The sequence below is a fragment of the Phaethon aethereus genome (assembly GCF_964289735.1).
Source record: "Phaethon aethereus genome assembly, chromosome: Z".
Classification (NCBI taxonomy): Eukaryota; Metazoa; Chordata; class Aves; order Phaethontiformes; family Phaethontidae; genus Phaethon; species Phaethon aethereus.
The window spans coordinates 39,027,300-39,046,291 of record NC_138577.1 but is presented as its reverse complement, the minus strand read 5'-3'; the positions used below and the strand labels follow the sequence as shown (position 1 = coordinate 39,046,291).

The following is an 18,992-nucleotide window of genomic DNA, read 5'->3' as shown; positions in this document are numbered from 1 at the left end:
TCCACCACCTCCCTGGGCAGCCTGTTCCAATGCCTGACCACCCTCTCGGTGAAGAAATTTTTCCTAATATCCAATCTAAACCTCCCCTGGCACAACTTGAGGCCATTTCCTTTCATTCTATTGCAAGTTACTGGAGAGAAGAGACCAACACCCACCTCGCCAAAATCCCTTCAGGTAGTTGTAGAGAGCAATAAGGTCTCCCCTCAGCCTCCTCTTCTCCAGACTGAACAACCCCAGTTCCCTCAGCCTCTGCGCATAAGACTTGTTCTCCAAACCCCTCAGCAGCTTCATTGCCCTTCTCAATGTCCTTCTTGCAGTGAGGAGCTGTCCTGGTTTTATCCAGGATAGAACTGGTTTTCTTTACAGAAGCTAGTGTGAGGATATGTTTTGGATTTGGGATGAGAAAATGTTGATAAGGTGCTGATGTTTTGAGCTATTGCTAAGTAGTCAAGGACAGTCCAGCTTCTCTTGCTGGCCTGCTAGCAAGAAGGTTGGCGGTGCACGGGAAGCTGTGGCAGGACACAGCCAGGACAGCTGACCCAGGCTGGCCAAAGAGATATTCCATACCATACAACATCATGCCCAGTACATAAACTGGAGTTGGCCGGGGGGCAGGAATCGCTGCTCGGGGACGGGCTATCGATCACCGGGTGGTGAGCAATTGCTGTATTGGGCATCACTTGTTCTTGTACATTCCTTTGTTGGTATTATTATTGTTATCATTGTTGTTTCCTTCTCTCTTGCTGTCCTATTAAACTGCTTTTATCTCAACCCACGAGTTTTTTCCCAATTCTCTCCCCTGTCCCACTGGGGGAGAGGGGAGTGAGCGAGTGGTTGCGTGGTGCTTAGTTGCCAGCTGGGGCTAAACCACAGCAGGGGCCCAAAAATGAACACAGGATTCGAGGTGTGGCCTCACCAGTGCTGAGTACAGGGGCACAATCACTTCCCTACTCCTGCTGGCCACACTATTCCTGATACAGGCCAGGACGCTGTTGGCCTTCTTGGCCACCTGGGCACACTGCCAGCTCATGTTCAGCTGGGTGTCAACCAGCACCCCAATGTCCTTTTCTATCAGGCAGCTCTCCAGCCACTCCTCCCCAAGCCTGTAGCGTTGCATGGGGTTGTTGTGGCGGAAGTGCAGGACCCTGCACTTGGCCATATTAAACATCATACAGTTGACCTTGGCCCATCAATCCAGCCTGATCCCTCTGCAGAGCTTTCCTGCCCTCCAGCAGATCAACGCTCCCACCCAACTTGGTGTCATCTGCAAACTTACTGAGGGAGCACTCAATCTCCTCATCCAGATCATCAGTAAAGATATTGAACAAGGCCGGCCCCAGAACCGAGCCCTGGGGAACACCGCTTGTGACCGGCTGCCAGCCAGATTTAACTCTGTTCACCACAACTCTCTGGGCTCGGCCATCCAGCCAGTTCTTTACCCAGCGAAAAGTGCACCTGTCTAAGCCACGAGCCGCCAGTTTCTCCAGGAGAATGCTGTAGGAGACGCTGTCAAAGGCTTCACTAAAGTCCAGGCAGACAACATCCACAGTCTTTCCCTCATCCACTAGGTGGGTCACCTGGTCATAGGAGATCAGGTCATAGAGGGTACCAGACAGGAACATACTGATGATAAATAAAAAAATGCCCCAAAACCCTCCATTCTGTGAAGTTTTGCATAGTTACAAGATTTGCAATTAATTAAATATGTGAAATCTTGATTTTGGATTTTGCCATATAGAAGGGGAGTGGACTAGATCTAACACTAACTGGGTGTTATTTACATCAGTAGATGTATGATATGATATGTGATACATATATTTGCCAGTCAAATACAGACAGGCAAAATCTTAATGGACTGTAAATAAACAGATCTTTTCTTTCTGTCTTTCTAAGGCAGGTGCCGGATCCCAAAGAGGATCAGTGAGAGAGGCTGGATAGGGCATTTATAGTATGTAGGGATGAAAAGGGACTCAGTATCATGACACATTATCTATTATGCGAGACACTAATTACAGGTCTTATTTAGGTGGATGGGCTACCTTTACTTAGCCTGGAAAAGGAACGTGTATAAATTATATATGTTTGATGAATAGTCTTCCACACACTGCTTATCCTCTCAGTGTGTGAGAAACTGGGTTTGCAGAAAGAAAAGTTGATTAGTTTTCCATGTTTGTTCAGTCTAAGTTTTTTTGCTACTCATGATGCCAGCAATACTTCTAATTATTTCCATAATAAGGACAATAAAGTAAAACATTTCTATGCACTAAGCCTAAAGAGGCTTCTAACTGCAGGTCCACATGATACTCCTGGTATTCATTTAAACTTTTCTTTCAGCCTGCCCTTTGCTGAAAATTTTAATGTAAGCTCTCCTACAGTAACCCTTCTCAGACTCTTTATTCAGTGCCACTGTGGTCTTCCACAATTATTTTCTGTGGCATTCATTGACACACCATAGGAACAGTCAGCGACCACTAATCAGCTATGTCTCACTGGAGCTGGGGTTGCCAGGAAAAATTAACATCTTTGTTTTATACCGGTGGAGCAGAGTGGCTCCCACACAGCAAAGACACTGCAGAGCCAAGACACCCTCCTTGCTCATGCTCCTGACCCTGTTCTGCTTCACCTACCCTCTTCCTGACCATAAGAAAGCATCAGGATTCCAGAAGTTACCACAGATTTCCTCTGGTTTTCTGTCTGGGTTGTTGATTCTTGAATTCTTTACAAAGGCAGTTTTGAAAATAATAATTTGTAATTTGGCATTCTGTGAGGTTGTTTCCAAAAAGCCAGTTCCTCGCTGTTACTGCCTGTACCCTGGGACAGCATAGCTGTACTTCTAAATGACTCTCCCTCTCCTCAGGGTCTTTATATCAACAACTTTGCCTTGTTATGTCTTATATAAAACAAAAATTGCTTCCTGACATCTGCCCAGCTGTTATTTTTTTTCTCTCTTTCCTCCCATGTACCATGCAGTTGTCTGTCTTACCATTTGAGAATATGTCATTTAAAATTATAGGGAAAGTATGGAAAATATCCAGAGTACAAATGCCAGAGGCAAATTCCATATTTGACTCAGAATTGTATTTTTTAAAAATAACAGCTTAGGCATTAAAAACAAAAAAAGCCAGCTACATAAAATTACTTTCTCACTAGTACTGTGAGAGGTGAATCTAAAAGGCAAGTTCCATATTGATTCACATCTTTCAGCAATCCTTTTTCTGAGATGTTCATATTTAGGTCTCTTACTTGATCATACCTGACATCTACCTTACGGACATTTATCTCAAACAATTCAAAGGAGAATTCAAAATTCATTCATTTTTAATCTGAAGAAAATCACTGAGGAAAAAATACAGGAACTTTATTATAGTAAGGTTTCTAGCTGTAACTGTTAATGTATTTAAGTAACCTGAGAAATTAAATATATGCTTTTTTGTAGAAAGTACTAGGACAAGAGAAGCCAGATACTGAACTTGACAGAATATTGTTAAAGGAAAAAATGGTGTTGTTGCATTGTGGGAAAGCAATCTCTAAATTGAAAAATCACTTCTGAGTACATGCTATCAGGAAGAAAGTTAACTCTATGCCAGCCAAAACCAAGACAATGTTCAACCAGAAAGCCCTAGTGAAGCTGCATTCTTAATATTATATCCTTAATACAACCTAATGAAATACATGATAAAGTATGTAACTTAAAGAATGTACAATACAGCTGAGATAATGTTGGATTTTGAGATTTGATATTTCCACTTTTTAAGTCTGGAAGATTGTCACTTCAAATTTAAAACTATAAGAGAATACTTCTGTTTTTTAATTATTTACAAACAAAACTACCATTAAAAATGTTTACTGGAACAAAGGAATATAAACTGTCATACTGTTTAGGTAAATGTGTCTTCAGTGATGAAGAAACCTGAGTGTTAACTCCAGTTATGAAAAGTCAATGAACATTAATGAAAATTTTCTAGAAAAGTTAAAAATTATCTTGGGCTTGGAATGATTTGTTCTGCTCTGATAATGCCTAACTTGTCTAAAACTGGTGCCCTGGTTTGAGAAGCAATCATCCCCAGTCGGGTGGATACATAGTACCATAGGTCCCTAAAGCATCCTTCTTCTCCTGGCTAGGACTTCTTTTTTCTACGGCAATATCCAGAAAGCTGAAGGTCCATAACAACTTTTTAGGTGACACTTGCTTGAACTCACTTTATCACATTTGGCACAAATTAGTCTAGAGGGAAAGGAGGAGGTAAATAAATGGCTTTAGGGCATCCTTGCACACATGCTTTCTGGGCTGTGCTTAACCATTTTTAGCAAAGCCGCACAAGAGCACCAAAAGCTTTGGATTAAACAAAAAAATGCTTGCGGCTTACGAGTGGCTGCAAACCAACTTCCAGTGAAGTTCAGGGGAATCAGTCCAACAAAGGACTGGTCCTTTTTGTGGTTCTGTTCCTTTTCTTATACATCAGAAACCTAAACCTGATCTTTCTATTTTTACTATTAAATTACTAAGGAAGAATGCTTGGCAGGAGAGCAAGAGGATTCTTTTGTGCAGGGCAAAGGGTATTGATAATTAGAACAAATTCTTGCATTTACATTCTTACAAAATGCCATGACTGTACATAAGCCCTTTATTAGGGAGAAAATGTAAAAAAACATAAAAATAATGCCTCTAATTGTGATGACAACCATTTTCCAACAATGTTTTTACTTCAAGAGAATTTTTCCCATCTCACTAACACTTTAAGAGGCATGTCTTGATCATGGGATGGTATCATGGACAATTTGTTTTCTCACACTTTATAATGTTTAATGAGGCAAAAGACAATCTGAGGGGAAGAAACAACCATTTCAAATCAGTCCTGGCAATGTGGAGGTGCTGAACAGAGGTCTTTTTCTACACAGTACATCCTCATCCAATATTGTCCTACTTCATTTTACTCCTTTAGATCCCAGTCTGTTTCAAAATTAGAGCTGACTGACCTTGCAGGACAAGGATCCAGATTACATTCTTGAAGTTTTGGCTTTGGCTTGATATTTTCAGGGTAATAGTGGCAGTATTGATCTGCTACTACCCGGTTGCTTCTCAGATCAAAACATTCAGCAGATGTCAGTTGATAACCTGCAATACACAGTGGAAGAAATAATATGTCATGTGGTATTCTTCCTGCTTCTCTCGGAAGTGTGTTAGAGTTCTGCTTTGGTAAAAAAGAAACTGAAAATATCAGCACTTTTGGACATAACAGCTGCTGTTTTACAGACCAGGTTGAAAACAACAACTTAAATCACATGAGGTAGGAAACAAAAGATAACCAGTGTGGTCAAATAAAAATTCAGAAGCCTAGAGCAAAAAGAAAAAAAACGAAGGCGGAGGTTTCCTGGTCACCAAGACTTATACACTCAGTTTTGGTTCGGAGAGCAAAGCTGCTGGTGGGGACAGGCACAAATAGAGACATCTTGTGATTCCAAAGCAGGCCCAAATCCCATCAGTCCTTACATTTGACAGCTTATGTGGATATAAAAATGTACTTTATGTACAGAGCCTGATATGATGCTAAAAAGTCTACAGGCCACTACCACTGTTGGTACATGCCTCCCTTTGTTTAGCTGTAACTACTTTCATTTCCAGATTTTGCTTATTTTAAAGGACAAATTCTCAGTGCAGCAGTTGGGACAGATCCTGTATGCAGCTGAGTCTTTCTAGAATACAGTGGTAATTCATTACCTCCTCCACAGGATGCTGAACAAGGAAAAAAGTCAGTTTCCCTCCATCGGTGAATGATGGGCTGATAGAAGATAAACTGAACTGAACTGTCAGCAGCACCAGCATAGCGGATCTGAAAAAGTTGTAACACCAAAGATGTAAATACCAGAAAGAAGCTTTCTGCCACATGCATCATGCAGCTCTCAGACATCTTGCAGCTACATGAAACACCAGAGTTACTTTGCAATAGGAAAATAAAATGCACAAAGCAAGAGCATAGATCGGTGACAAAACCTTGGCCGCAAAACACAGTCAAATAAATTTCCAGGCATAATCAGTGACATTTCTGACCATTCTGAGACAGTGTTCTGAAATAACAAATGCATGGTAAATGCATGGTTAGTGCTACTGAAAAATTTTATGGGGATAGGCAATATGTACTAATCTTTATTCCATTAGAAAATCGCCTACCACTAGCTGCTGCTCCTGCCACATTGACATGAATTTTAGATCTCTAATATTTCCTGAACACCTTCTGAGACCATGTATACTATATTGGATAGTTTGGAGTAAAAAATGGAAGGTTGTGCTGTGAGAAATACAAAAGTAGAAAAATTATAATTCAAGATTTTTTTGTTTCTGAGGTGAGGTCTCTTTTTCATTCCTCTTTGTGATACTGTCATTATTATAAGATCATTCTTCTTACTTTATTTTGGCTGCAGAAATGCTCCGTTCAGTCATATGCATGGACTCTTGTCTGGAGCTAAGTGCACGTTTAGAAAACCCTGTTTAGACCCTGCAAGTACTGCCAAATTTTGAGCCACCTGAGTTATGCTTCCAGTACTTTGTGTGCTGAATGGATTTCCCATGTAAACAAGGGTTTGTAGTGCAAGAAGTGCAATAAGAAGAGACCTTCACACCACTAAAGCAGCACCACTTGCACCTGGCCCAAGAAAAAACCCTCCTTGTTTGATAGCTGTGCTGATTAATACTGTTATGGGGACTTCAAAATCTCTGCGGATCATCCCTTGTCCTTACCTCTAAGGCTTTGATGAACAGCTGGCAAGGGGAGAACAACAAAGCTACTACTAAAAGCCTCTCCTGATTGATTATTTGTTCTAGGGCATAATATATTGATGTTGCTTGGGCATCTCTCTATCAGTGGCATGATGCTATTGCAGGAGAGAAAAATGCCAAATCACAACCAGAAAGGTTGTCAGTACTTCTGACAAGTTCTGACAAGTTCTTCAAGTCAGTACTCCTGCTTTCAGGAGCAATCCTCCCTGTTGGTTTTTTTTCAGACAGTTTAAAATGTTTCAGCACTTCCTCCTTTTTCTTTTCCCAAATTTCCAACAAGTTTCTCAGTTTTGGAAACACCATTTTTCCATCTGTCTTTTCTTTGCTCTCTTTCTAAACACCAAGAGACACTGTTAAAGCCTAGACTGTGAAACAGAAGCAAAAATATGACAAACGGAGCTGAACAGCGTAATCTGGGTTGTTTGTTTTGTTTTCCCCTGTAGATGGACAGAAACATGATTACACATCCAAGTATATCTTGAAGAGGAGGAAGGCAAAATACGTCAGGATATGTTGATGGCTGTAAGGGATCTGGCCCATCGAGACTAAGGCTGCCCTTTTCTAATTAGAGTAAACAGTGACGAAATTCCCAACAGGAAAAAAAATACAGCTGTAGCAATACAGCTTCTTCAGCAAATGGGAGGCCGTTTGCTCGGATTAATATCATTTGTGTCTGTGTGTCAGAAACAGGATATCTAATTCCTTGTGCAGGGATGGTGCATTAATCACACACTTCAGAAGGGTCTTTCTGGGCTCATGAAAACCTCATGCACTCCTGGGAAAAATGTTCTATTGTGCTGGAAGCCATTTGGGGAGGTCTCCAGTCTGAATGTGCAGAAAAAGCATTCACTGGGGAGGATTCTGCTCTTACTCTTTGTTTTTTAAGGATCATCAGTGATTCTTAAGTTCAGAAGATCTGCCCAGCAGTATGATCATTCAGTGAATCATGAAGAAAAGACCATGAGCTCACACAGAGCCTACTGTAAAAGGAAGGAGAGGAAAAAGAGTTCACATTTAAAAAACATAAATCAGGAAGACAGAAGACTTCTTCTCCCTGCAGATTATTTCTGCATGTCTGCAGAATTATTTGTCTGTTTTGACACAGAGAAAAGACAGATGTACATCTTTTCCAGCCTAATGTGGAAGTCACTCATACAGCCATGATAACAACGTAGATGGGAAAGAATTACAATGAGCCACAGCCATGACCTAAAATGATACAAAACAAGCAAATGAAGGAAGCAGGCACAGTATTGTTTATTGTTTTAAAGAGTACTGTAAGCAGAAGAGGAACAATATATGGTGATTCCATACAGCAAAAATTTCTTTTTGATTTTGTTTAACAATTTGTTAAAGCTAAGATCTTGATCCAGGAGAAAACATCAGTGGCTGCTTAAGCCTTGCAAAGCTCAAAGTGAGACTTGATACCTAAAGGCTTTAAGAAATGTCCTGGTTTTGCTGCACAGGGACAACTTCCACACATTGAAATGGTGAAATTTTTTACCCTTGCAGTGGCTGCAGCAGTCTGCTAGCTATGAGGAATGCCAGAGCTTCAAAAAGAGATGGTCAATACTTGAGAATCCTTAGTTAGCCCTCTAACTAACAGTGAGTTTTGCATCTTTAAGTCACTGAACCAGAAAAGATGGCAATTGATCATTATGTTTGCAAATAAAATGCTACCTAAATTTATTAATAGCAGACAGTAGAAGTACTCAGATCTTGCAGAGCATTCAGCCCTGTATTTGTGCATTGCAACTCTCTAGAGGTCATCCTTGACTTCTTTTAGGTTTCGGGGAGTATGGAGTATTCTGAACATCAGAGCATGCCTCACCACTTTGTAAGACCCAAGAGGATATCACCAGTATTTCCTCAGACTATCCACCAAAAATTATCTGTCTAGCCTACAGTCACTAGCAATAGAGATGTCTTTTTTCCTGTAGAAAGACCTTGGAAAAAAATCATTGCTTGTACCCTCTTTTTTTAAATTGATTTTGTAAACAACTGTCTGGGATGGTGCAACAGAGGCACAAGGTGTTGCTCGGGTGAAGTTTGGTATCAGTAAAATGCAATATTGATTTTGGGGGTATCCACAGAAAGTTGAATGAAAACAACAGACCTCATAATTCAAATACAAAAGCAGCATAATCTTTATTAATTATTCTTATCTGTCCTGTGACCAATATCTGCAATATCTGACTTCACCTTTGTATTGTACTATTTTTCCTATAGCCCCCAAATTTGATTAGTTCACATAAAAACAAACATGCAAAATACCCTGAAGCCCAACCCTTTCATGCTTGATTTTGGCAGCATATGCCTGAACCATTTGTTTATGTTCACTGAAGAACACATGGCCTGGCCTACAAAACTGTACTAAGTTTAATTGGAGGGCGGGTGAAACTTAACCAGCAGTTTATAATCAGCAGTGATAACCAAGCTTCATAACCAACATAATCAATATTAATTGTAGGATTAAACCATGAAAAGCGTATGCAATAAGAATTCTCAGTTTATGAAATTGTGTGTGTTGGGGAGAAGGAAAAACACCATTGCTTTCTTGTGTGTATATACCAAACTGGGGACAGAGAAAGCAAATTCTTATTGCATACCATCTTTTGTGTTATGACATTTGATCTGGTATATTACAATCTAGCTCCATGTCACCATGCTTATTTAGAAATTTCTAATGGATTTTTCCACATTATTATTACAAATGCTTTCTGCAAGTGCCAAATCCCTAATCATGAGGTTTGATTTATTAGTAAGAAGTTTAATGTTGAATTCCTCTAAGTAACATACAAAAAAACTGGGGATGAGGGTGTGGAGAACTATCTTCATGTGTAATTTTGTGCTTTTCATGTGAGTAAAGCCAAAGTTTTTGTATGATGTTTTTCTTCTCTGCTTAGAGTGCTTTAATATTCCTGTTTGTATGTAGCGTTATCTTACATTGAAAAAGAAGGAAGATGTGCAAGAGATTTGTTGCTGTTCATAATTTTTCATGAGGCAGAAATAGGAGCCAGACATTGTCATGGGAAAATAATTTTACAAGCTTGATTAAAATAACATAAAATGTACAAAAAATGTAAATCATAAGAGACACTGAAGCCTTTTGAGAATACCATCTAACGCAAGACTACACGATGACTCCCTCTGAGCTTGCCTTTTAATTCCTTTGGAATACTGAAGGGAGCTCTGCCTTTGAGCTCCAGGGAACTGGTCCACTGTTCACCTTTCCATTCATGTCCCTTGGCTGTGATAGTCCTATATTGGATCATCTTGGTTTTTGGGGTTGTCTTTATATGGAAGACAGCTCCCTCTGTTACTTCTCAATTCAGCCTCAAAATCAGCCAGAGAAATCACGGTGAAATTACATTATCACCAATTTGCATGCTTTACAAAGCATCTCTGAATTGAACTTGCTCATCATGCCCTGATCTTGTATTAAGCTGTGTTCCTTTAGGTGATTAAGATGACTGTTAAAAAGCCTTTAGACTAAGCCTCTCATGAAGCCAAACCAGAAAGCTAGAAGGTTCAAATCTTTTCTCAAATTCCATTATTCTCTCCAAAGGAAGAACAAAGTAGAAAATCAGTGCAATGGACTGAGCAGGATAGCTGGCAGCAACAGAGCCTGCTGTATCAGCTATAAGAGCCATGATAATCTGTACAGAATCCACTACTAAGTGCAACAAAAAGAGAAGCTTCTCAAATGAGAAGACCAAAGTTACTCCACAGAACCAAGGACAACCTCAAATACATCAAAACCAGACCTGCTACATCTCTTCTGTGGATACTACCCATAGCACCCTACTCATCTATAGAAAGGCCATTTCAGCACCACCAACAGGCTCCCAGGGTAAGAGAATTCATCTTTAAGTAAGCCACCTTAAACCCCACTGTGGAATATTTATTAACCTTAGTTTAATCATGACAATACCTAAGAGTGTAATGTAAAATAAAAAAAGGGAGATCCTATTGTGGAAGATACAGCATAAAAATAAAATTAACAAAATAAAAAGGCAATGTTTGCCACAAAAAGAATTGTTAAAATGATGAAAACTGAACAAGGTTGGCACCAAAGCTTAAGAGTACTTAAAACTGACTGATTATGATACCAGAAAAAAGTTACAGAAAAAGAAAAGAAAAAATTACAAATAAAAATTTTTCAGAGGAATAGAAAATAACATGTCTAAGAAACTGTCTTGATTGCCTCAAATTAGAACCTGACAGTAGATTTCAGATCAGCAGTATTTTAAAGTATGTAAGATTAATGATAACACATCTCTAGATCCAACATCATCCACCCAGTAGTTTCAAATCATGGACTCTTCGACGAGCACAGGAATGCAAATCACATATGATCACATTTAGCCTATTTTCATGAACAAGCTATTGTTTAAATCACAGGAAAATAGATAGAAAATTGTAACAACATTTTCTAAAAGGAGTTTCATGAGTAATGCATGAAACCACAGAGCAATAATCTCTATCTCTTTTATGGCATCTGTAGGTAGAATGAAAATAAGAACAGAACTCAAAGATGGGTCCCTGAGAAGGGCAAAGCTTTCCGAGCATTTTGGTTTGCTTTGCCAAAGATTCATGAGGGACACTGACAAAGGTAGCTTACGTAACAGTTTTCTTCTAGGTCCCTCACCAAAAGTCCTGGACAAAGTTCATGTGAGTTAAGATAATCTGCCCAGGGACTGATGACCGGCTAACAGAGAACAGTCCAGTTCTTCTAATGGACAAAAAACCTGTGGAATCCCTCAGGGATGAGTGCTAGGACATGAGTTGTTAGCCAGAACCTGAGATGAACAGGATAAAGGATCAACCATAAGCTGACCAAGCTGCTAATGAAAAAAAATTATGAATGGTAGCTAAAAATGAAACTGACTGTGAAAGCACGCGAAGCTTTGGTAGACTAAATTCAAGTTCAGTAAAAAAGAAATAATACCTGTGGGAGAAAACAATTAATTATATATGGTAATTATACATGAAAATGTCCTCCACATTAGCTATGGCTATTCAGAATAGTAGTAGGATAGTTACAAGAATTCCTCTGAAAATATCAGCTCAGTATGCAGCAACCATTAAAAAGATTAACAGAATATTACACAGAAGAAGGAAAAAGGAGAGAACATTAAACAGCCAAGTAGAATACATTTGTGTCCTGATCATTATGTACAGTTCACTCTTTCTCTACATACATATTTATATATTACATAATTAATCTATTTCTAGAAAATAAATACTAACTAATTTTGTTGCATTTATTTAACTACACATTTATTTATAGGAAATGTATATTTCCAAAATATACATTTATGTATTTAAATACTAGTTACAAATTACATATTTATGTATATTATAAAAATCATGAATGTGTAACAACAGTGGAACCAGAAAAATGATAGAGAAGGGAAATAAGGATAACCCTTGCACGGACCATCTTTGATAAAAGTAATGGTTAAATAGAGTGAGACACTAGGAAATAGGCAAATGATGATGACAGAGATCTCAAATATAGAAGTAGTGCAGAAAGAGGGTAAAGAGTACTAATAATTTAATTTTTCTCAGACTGGGAATACCAGAAGGAATCAATGAAAATATTTCACCAAGGGTTTAAAAATGAGAGGTATTCCTTATTTTACACAGTGCATAGTTCATTGTGGAACTCATTCCACAAGCTAAATGTTGTCAAAAGGGCAAATATAGCACAAAAGTGCCTGTAGAAATTCTTGAAGACTGGCTTATTCGAGTCATTTGACACAACAGTCCAAATACAACATGAGGGTGAAGAAGGAGGATCTACAAGCAAAGGGTAACCTTGATCTGTTTCTTGCACTCTTTCTGTCAATATCTGAAACCAATTCCTCTCTGAAACAGAAACCTGAGTGAAGCAGACTTTTTGCTTGACCTAGTACAGCAGTTCCACATATTATTCCACATATATGAATATAAGCCGGCAGTGTGCCCAGGTGGCCAAGGCCAACAGCGTCCTGGCCTGTATAGAAATAGTGTGGCCAGCAGGAGTAGGGAAGCGATCGTGCCCCTGTACCTGGCACTGGTGAGGCCGCACCTCAAATCCTGTGTTCAGTTTTGGGCCCCTCACTACAAGAAGGATGCTGAGGTGCCCAAGTGTGTCCAAAGAAGGACAGCGAAGCTGGTGAGGGGTCTGGAACACAAGTCTTATGAGGACCAGCTGAGGGAACTGGGGTTGTTCAGTCTGGAGAAGAGGCTGAGGGGAGACCTTATCACTCTCTACAACTACCTGAGAGGAGTTTGTAGTGAGGTGGGTGTTGGTCTCTCCTCCCAAGTAACTAGCAATAGGACGAGAGGAAATGGCCTCAAGTTGTGCCAGGGGAGGTTTAGCCTGGATGTTAGGAAAAATTTCTTCACTGAAAGAGTGGTCAAGTATTGGAACAGGCTGCCCAGGGAGGAATCACCATCACTGGAATTGTTCAAAAAATGTGTAGACATGGCACTTCAGGATATGGTTTAGTGGGCACAGTGGTCTTGGGCTGATGGTTGGTCCTGATGATCTTAAAGGTCTTTTCCAACCTTAATGATTTTGTGATTCTGTGATATTCCATCTATAAGTACAATAGATGGAATATGTTGATTAGGAGGATGATCATGTTCTAAGAATTGTTAATTGAAATTATTTATATTGAACAGAAAAAAAAACATAGATATGAAATAGAATCTGGACATCATTTTGAAAAACACTGCTACATGGCTTTCCATAAATTTTACCACATTTGCCAAAACAGGAGAAAAAGGTTGGAGGTTTTCTGAACTTGTCAAAAGATCTAGTCAAGATAAATAAAGATTAGGTCTCTTTTCAGGCTGGTATTTACTTCTGAGCTTGACCAAGAAAATATTACAACAATTGTATGTTTTTTGGAAATCAGGAAATCAGGATGAGTGATTTTTATAAGTATAGCTAGAAAGAGAAAAAACTGAATGCGAACATAGGTTAATAAAAGCCAGTGATACAGACCATGTTACAGAAGCGCTTCCACCTAAACCTAATCTGCACTTTACAGAAATGACCTCAGGAAGACACATACCTCAAAAGATGGTATTTTTTTATGATGAAAGGACTGTATTCCAATGGCCTCTTCTAGATTAAGCAACGTGTTTCAGTCATTTGACCTTGATAAAAAATACCTTGACTCACAACTAAGCTTTAACTCTTACTATTTCTGTGTGCTCATCCTTAATTCTAGCTCATCCACTCCCACGAGCACTATCCTAACCCTGATCTACCAGTGCTCCCAAGACTAGATCGTTCGACACTTCCTGCCTGACCTGCAGCCTTCTCCCAAATATGAGACATAATCTCGTCTGGAAACATTTGCCAGCACCAGAATTAATTACACAGAAGACCCTCACTGTCATCACCCCAATTCTTATATGGTAATATCTAACAATAAGCCAGCCATAAACAGTAGGTCCTTGCTGCTAGAGCAGATTTTCATTTTTGGCCTCTGCCCTAAAGCGAATATTGAAGTAATTTTTTATTTCATTCCACAAGGTAAATCACTGTATGTTCCTGGTTCAAAAGTGATTATTTAATCCAATCCTGGCCCTAGCCAGACACGGCCCAGCAACCTCTCTGCCAGTTGGCTGCCTGTACATGCATTATCTATGCATGCCCCTGCAAGTCCCAGGAAGTCTAGGCTAAGCCCCAACTTTATTTTCCTTTGTTAACCTGGACTCTAATCAAATGCATTTCTCTCACCAGCTGTTTCTGACAGTGCTAGATCACAACTGAGATAAGAATTGTCTGGCTACCTCTAGTGTTCTGCGTAACTCAGCATCCAGTTATGAGCTCTTATTTTATGACTTTTTGGACAATTGGTGGCCAAAATCCTAATCTCAGCAGTAACTCTACTCAAAGGAACCCAGTCCGCACCATTTCTAAATTAGCCAGCAGTACTCCCAGACACCAGTACAAAAAATAGCCAAGCAGTTTCTTCTGACAGCAGCCCTTAACCAAAGCTTGTCAGCCCTAGCACTACAAAAGACAACATCAATACAAATCAAATCCTGATCCAAATACCTCTGACAGCCTCCAGACAAACATGTATGCGATCTGACCCTATACATCCCTGATGCAAAGCTGTTCCATTCAGGCCCTATGAACAAGCCTTCATCTTGATACCAGGTATTGAAAACCAACATAAACATAGTCTAGTCTAACCTGGATCTAGGCCAACAGTAGTTTCTCCTCCAATCCAGCCCCAAGCCTGGACAACACCCTTTACAAGACCTTGTTTTAAACCCACTGGTCTTTGCTGAGCCACAGAGCTAGGGCCCTAGCTATGAGAAAACCACAGCCTGTAAAAGAAAACCCTAACAGGCTGTGCTTTTCCAGCCCTAACTTTTCCCTTGAAATCCCTACTGTCTGTTTCAGTAAGCCTATGACTCAGGTGGCTCGTATTTGTTGTGCTGATTGCTTTAAATAGTTGACCAGTGATGCCTGTTAGCTTTACATTATCAACTGTAGACCCCATCTGACAGTATTGATTCATCCTGCTCAAAGAAGTGTAGACGTGTGACATGAAATGGTTACTTCAAGTTTCTCTATTTTGTCTGAAACAGACAATATTGACAGGGGAGACTTTGTAGCACAGGCAGGTGAATATGTGATCTTGGCAACACAGGAGATCAGTGGTGGCTCTGCCAATACGGACAAGTCCTCCTATGTGATATTACTGCTCTGTTCTCTAGATCACAGTGTCAACCAGAAAGATTTCCAAGTGACACTGACCTTCATTTCACCACAGTTTTATCAAGCATGACACTTTCATTTAGGAAAAAGGTATTTCTGTTCAAGTGAATCATAATTTTGTATTAAAAACATCAAAATGGGAAAATCCTCAGAATTTAGGAACAAAATTCAAGTGGAATTTAAGTTTGCTGGTGTCTTTCCCAGGTTTTCTGCCTTTCAAACATTAAAAGTTTATAATGGAAATTCATAATTCTCAAAATATGAATATTAAATTTAAGAACATGAAAAACTCCAGGTTTTCTTCCATTTTGTGATAACACCTTTATTTTTTAAGGAGACCTGTTTTAATGAATTACTTTTACTGTTTAAATATTTTGTGAAAAGATTGCCAAGAATTTAGCCCACGAGGAATGTACCACTGACTATTACAAAGTTAAGAAATCTAGCAATTCTACAATTCAACTCCCACAGAAACAGCATGAGGTTTCTTCTTGCAATTTTAAAGCACTCCACGCCACCAATAAGGAAACTTAAATGTTAACTCCCCTATTTAATTTCTACTTCTGAATTATATCCAGATATCTAACTTGACCTGTCTGAATAAGAGCATTCAGGGTCAATTGAAAAGGATTATAACAGTCATTTTGGAAAAAATGTTCCTAAAATTAGAGTTCGGCTACATCTACAAATTCATTTAGATCTGTTTGCATAAAAACTGTCTTGTCCCAGGAAAGTAAATATTGACATCCAAAGAAATTCCACTTTATAAGGAAAACCTGCTAATACCACAGAGAAGCCTTTCATCTGATTTTTTAAAGAAAAGTACTTTACTTTCACAAGCTGAAGGCAAAATAGTCATGGTTATGGTAAGTATGGAAAACAGTTGCCAAAGCTGACATATCTGAGAGGTATGCATGCATTTTGGTACTCCTATATTAGCCTTATTTGAAAGCACATTCGTATATCCAACAAAATCTAACAAATGAAATATACAGAAGCTAAAATATTTTGTTAGAAAAAAAAAAAAATAGTATATGATAACATCCTTGTTGCATGAAGTAATATCTCAAGTATCTTCTTTAGCTGTTTATTAAAAAACTAACTATCATTCAAATGCACAGAATTTTTAAGTACCTGATCCAAGGCACTTAAAATCCAAGGGACTGAATTCTGGATTCTTGGTAAAGTAAGGAAGGGGAAGTACTACGGACTTCCAGAGGGCAGACTTCAGCCTGTTGAGGTCACTGGTTTAGAGAGTCCCTTGGGAGACAATCCTGAAGGGCAAAGGGGTCCAGGAAGGTTGGACATTGTTCAAGAAGGAAATCTTAAAGGCTCAGGAGCAGACAAACTGGCAGGGAAGATGACCGGCCTGGCTGAAGAGGGAGGTTTTGCTGGGACTCAGGAAAAAAAGAAGAGTTTAAAACTTTTGGAAGAAAGGGAAGGCAACTCAAGAAGAGTACAGGGATCTCATTAGGTCATGCAGAGAGAAAATCAGAAAGGCAGAAGCCAGCTAGAACTCAATCTGGCCATAGTCATAAGTGTTTTTATATTAACAACAAAAAGAGAGGCAAGGAGAATCTCCATCCTTTACTGGATATGGTGGGGAAATTGTCACCAAGGATGAGGAAAAGACTGAGGTCCTTAATGCCTTCTTTGCCTCAGTCTTTAATAGCCAGACCAGGTATCCACAGGGTATCCAGCCCCCTGAACTGGAAGACAGGGATGGAGAGCAGAATAAACTCCCCATAATCCAGGAGGAAAAAGTTAACAACCTGGTACACCACCTGGACACCCACAAGTCTCTGGGGCCTGATGGGATCCACCCGAGAGTACTGAGGGAGCTGGTGGAAGATCTTGCCAAGCCACTCTCCATCATTTATCAGCAGTCCTGATTAACAGGGGAGGTCCCAGATGACTGGAGGCTTGCCAAAGTGACACCCATCTACAAGAAAGGCCGGAAGGAGGATCCTGGGAACTACAGGCCTGTCAGCCTGACCTCCGTGCTGGGGAAGATTATGGAGCGGTTAAACCTGACAGCGCTCACAAGGCATGTTCAGGACAACCAAGGCATCAGGCCCAGCCAGCATGGGTTTCCTGCTTAACCAACCTGGTCTCCTTCTATGACCAGGTGACCCGCCCAGTGGATGAGGGAAAGGCTGTAGATGTTGTCTACCTGGACTTCAGTAAAGCCTTTGAAACTGTCTCCCACAGCATTCTCCTGGACAAAACGGTGGCTTGTGGCTTAGACAGGTGCACTCTTCACTGGGTAAAAAGCTGGCTGGATGGCCGAGCTCAGAGAGTTGTGGTGAAGGGAGTTAAATCCAGTTAGTGGCTGGTCACAGGCAGTGTTCTCCAGGGCTCCGGGATGGGGGGATTAAGTCTTCCCTCAGTAAGTTTGCAGATGACACCAAGTTGAGTGTTGATCTGCTGGCAGGTCGGAGGGTTCTTCAGAAGGGTCTGGACAGGCTGGATCAATGGGCAGAAGTCAACTGTATGAGGTTTAATAAGGCCAAGTGCCGGGTCCTGCACTTGGGTCACAACAACCCCATGCAACGCTACAGGCTTGGGGAGGAGTGGCTGGAGAGCTGCCTGATAGAAAAGGATCTGGGGGTGCTGGTTGACAGCCAGCTGAACATGAGCTGGCAGTGTGCCCAGGTGGCCAAGAAGGCCAACAGCATCCTGGCCTGTATCAGAACTAGTGTGGCCAGCAGGAATAGGGAAGTGATTGTGCCCCTGCATTCAGCACTCAAATTTTGAGGCTGCACCTCAAATACTTTGTTCAGTTTTGGGCCCCTCACTACAAGGACATGGAGTTACTGGAGCATGTCCAGAGAAGGGCAACGAAGTTGTTGAAGGGTCTGGAGAACATGTCTTATGAAGGGCAGCTGAGGGAACTGGGATTGTTTAGTCTGGAGAAGAGGCTGAGGGGAGACCACATCGCTCTACAACTACCTGAAAGGAGGTTGTAGTGAGGTGCGTGTTGGTCTCTTCTCCCAAGTAACTTGCAATAGAATGAGAGGAAATAGCCTCAAGTTGTGCCAGAGGGGTTTAGATTGGATATCAGGAAAAATTTCTTCACTGAAAGAGTGGTCAAGCATTGGAACAGGCTGCCCAGGGAGGTGGTGGACTTACCATCACTGGAGGTGTTCAAAAACTGTGTAGTTATGGCACTTTGGGACATGGTTTAGTGGGCATGGTGGTGTTGGGCTGATGGTTGGACTTGATGATCTTAGAGGTCTTTTGCAACCTTAATGATTCTATGATTCTAAGGCAAATTCTAATGCTAACCTTAGAACCATAGAATCACAGAATCACAGAATCATAGAATCTTTGTGTTGGAATGGTACTGCCTTTGATTTAACCAGCGCTTCTTACCTTGCTTCGACAGAGATGGAAATGCAAACACCAAAGCATAAAGGTATTTTCCCTGTCTTAAAAGATAACAGTGGATATACCAGGAGCACAGTCTGACCCTCCTGT

The 18,992-nt window shown here is 40.3% G+C and overlaps 1 protein-coding gene across 1 annotated transcript in view; it reads right to left on the bottom strand.

Annotated features, from left to right (window-relative positions):
* The window catches only part of ADAMTSL1 (ADAMTS like 1), a gene marked incomplete at both ends in the record, with an annotated part of 200,758 nt that overhangs the window by 111,600 nt on the left and 70,166 nt on the right, over positions 1-18,992 (bottom strand). The window contains 2 exons of the mRNA XM_082013297.1: positions 4,978-5,116; positions 5,720-5,831. Coding sequence (XP_081869423.1) covers positions 4,978-5,116; positions 5,720-5,831 — 251 coding nt within the window. The remainder of the gene's footprint in view (positions 1-4,977; positions 5,117-5,719; positions 5,832-18,992) is intronic.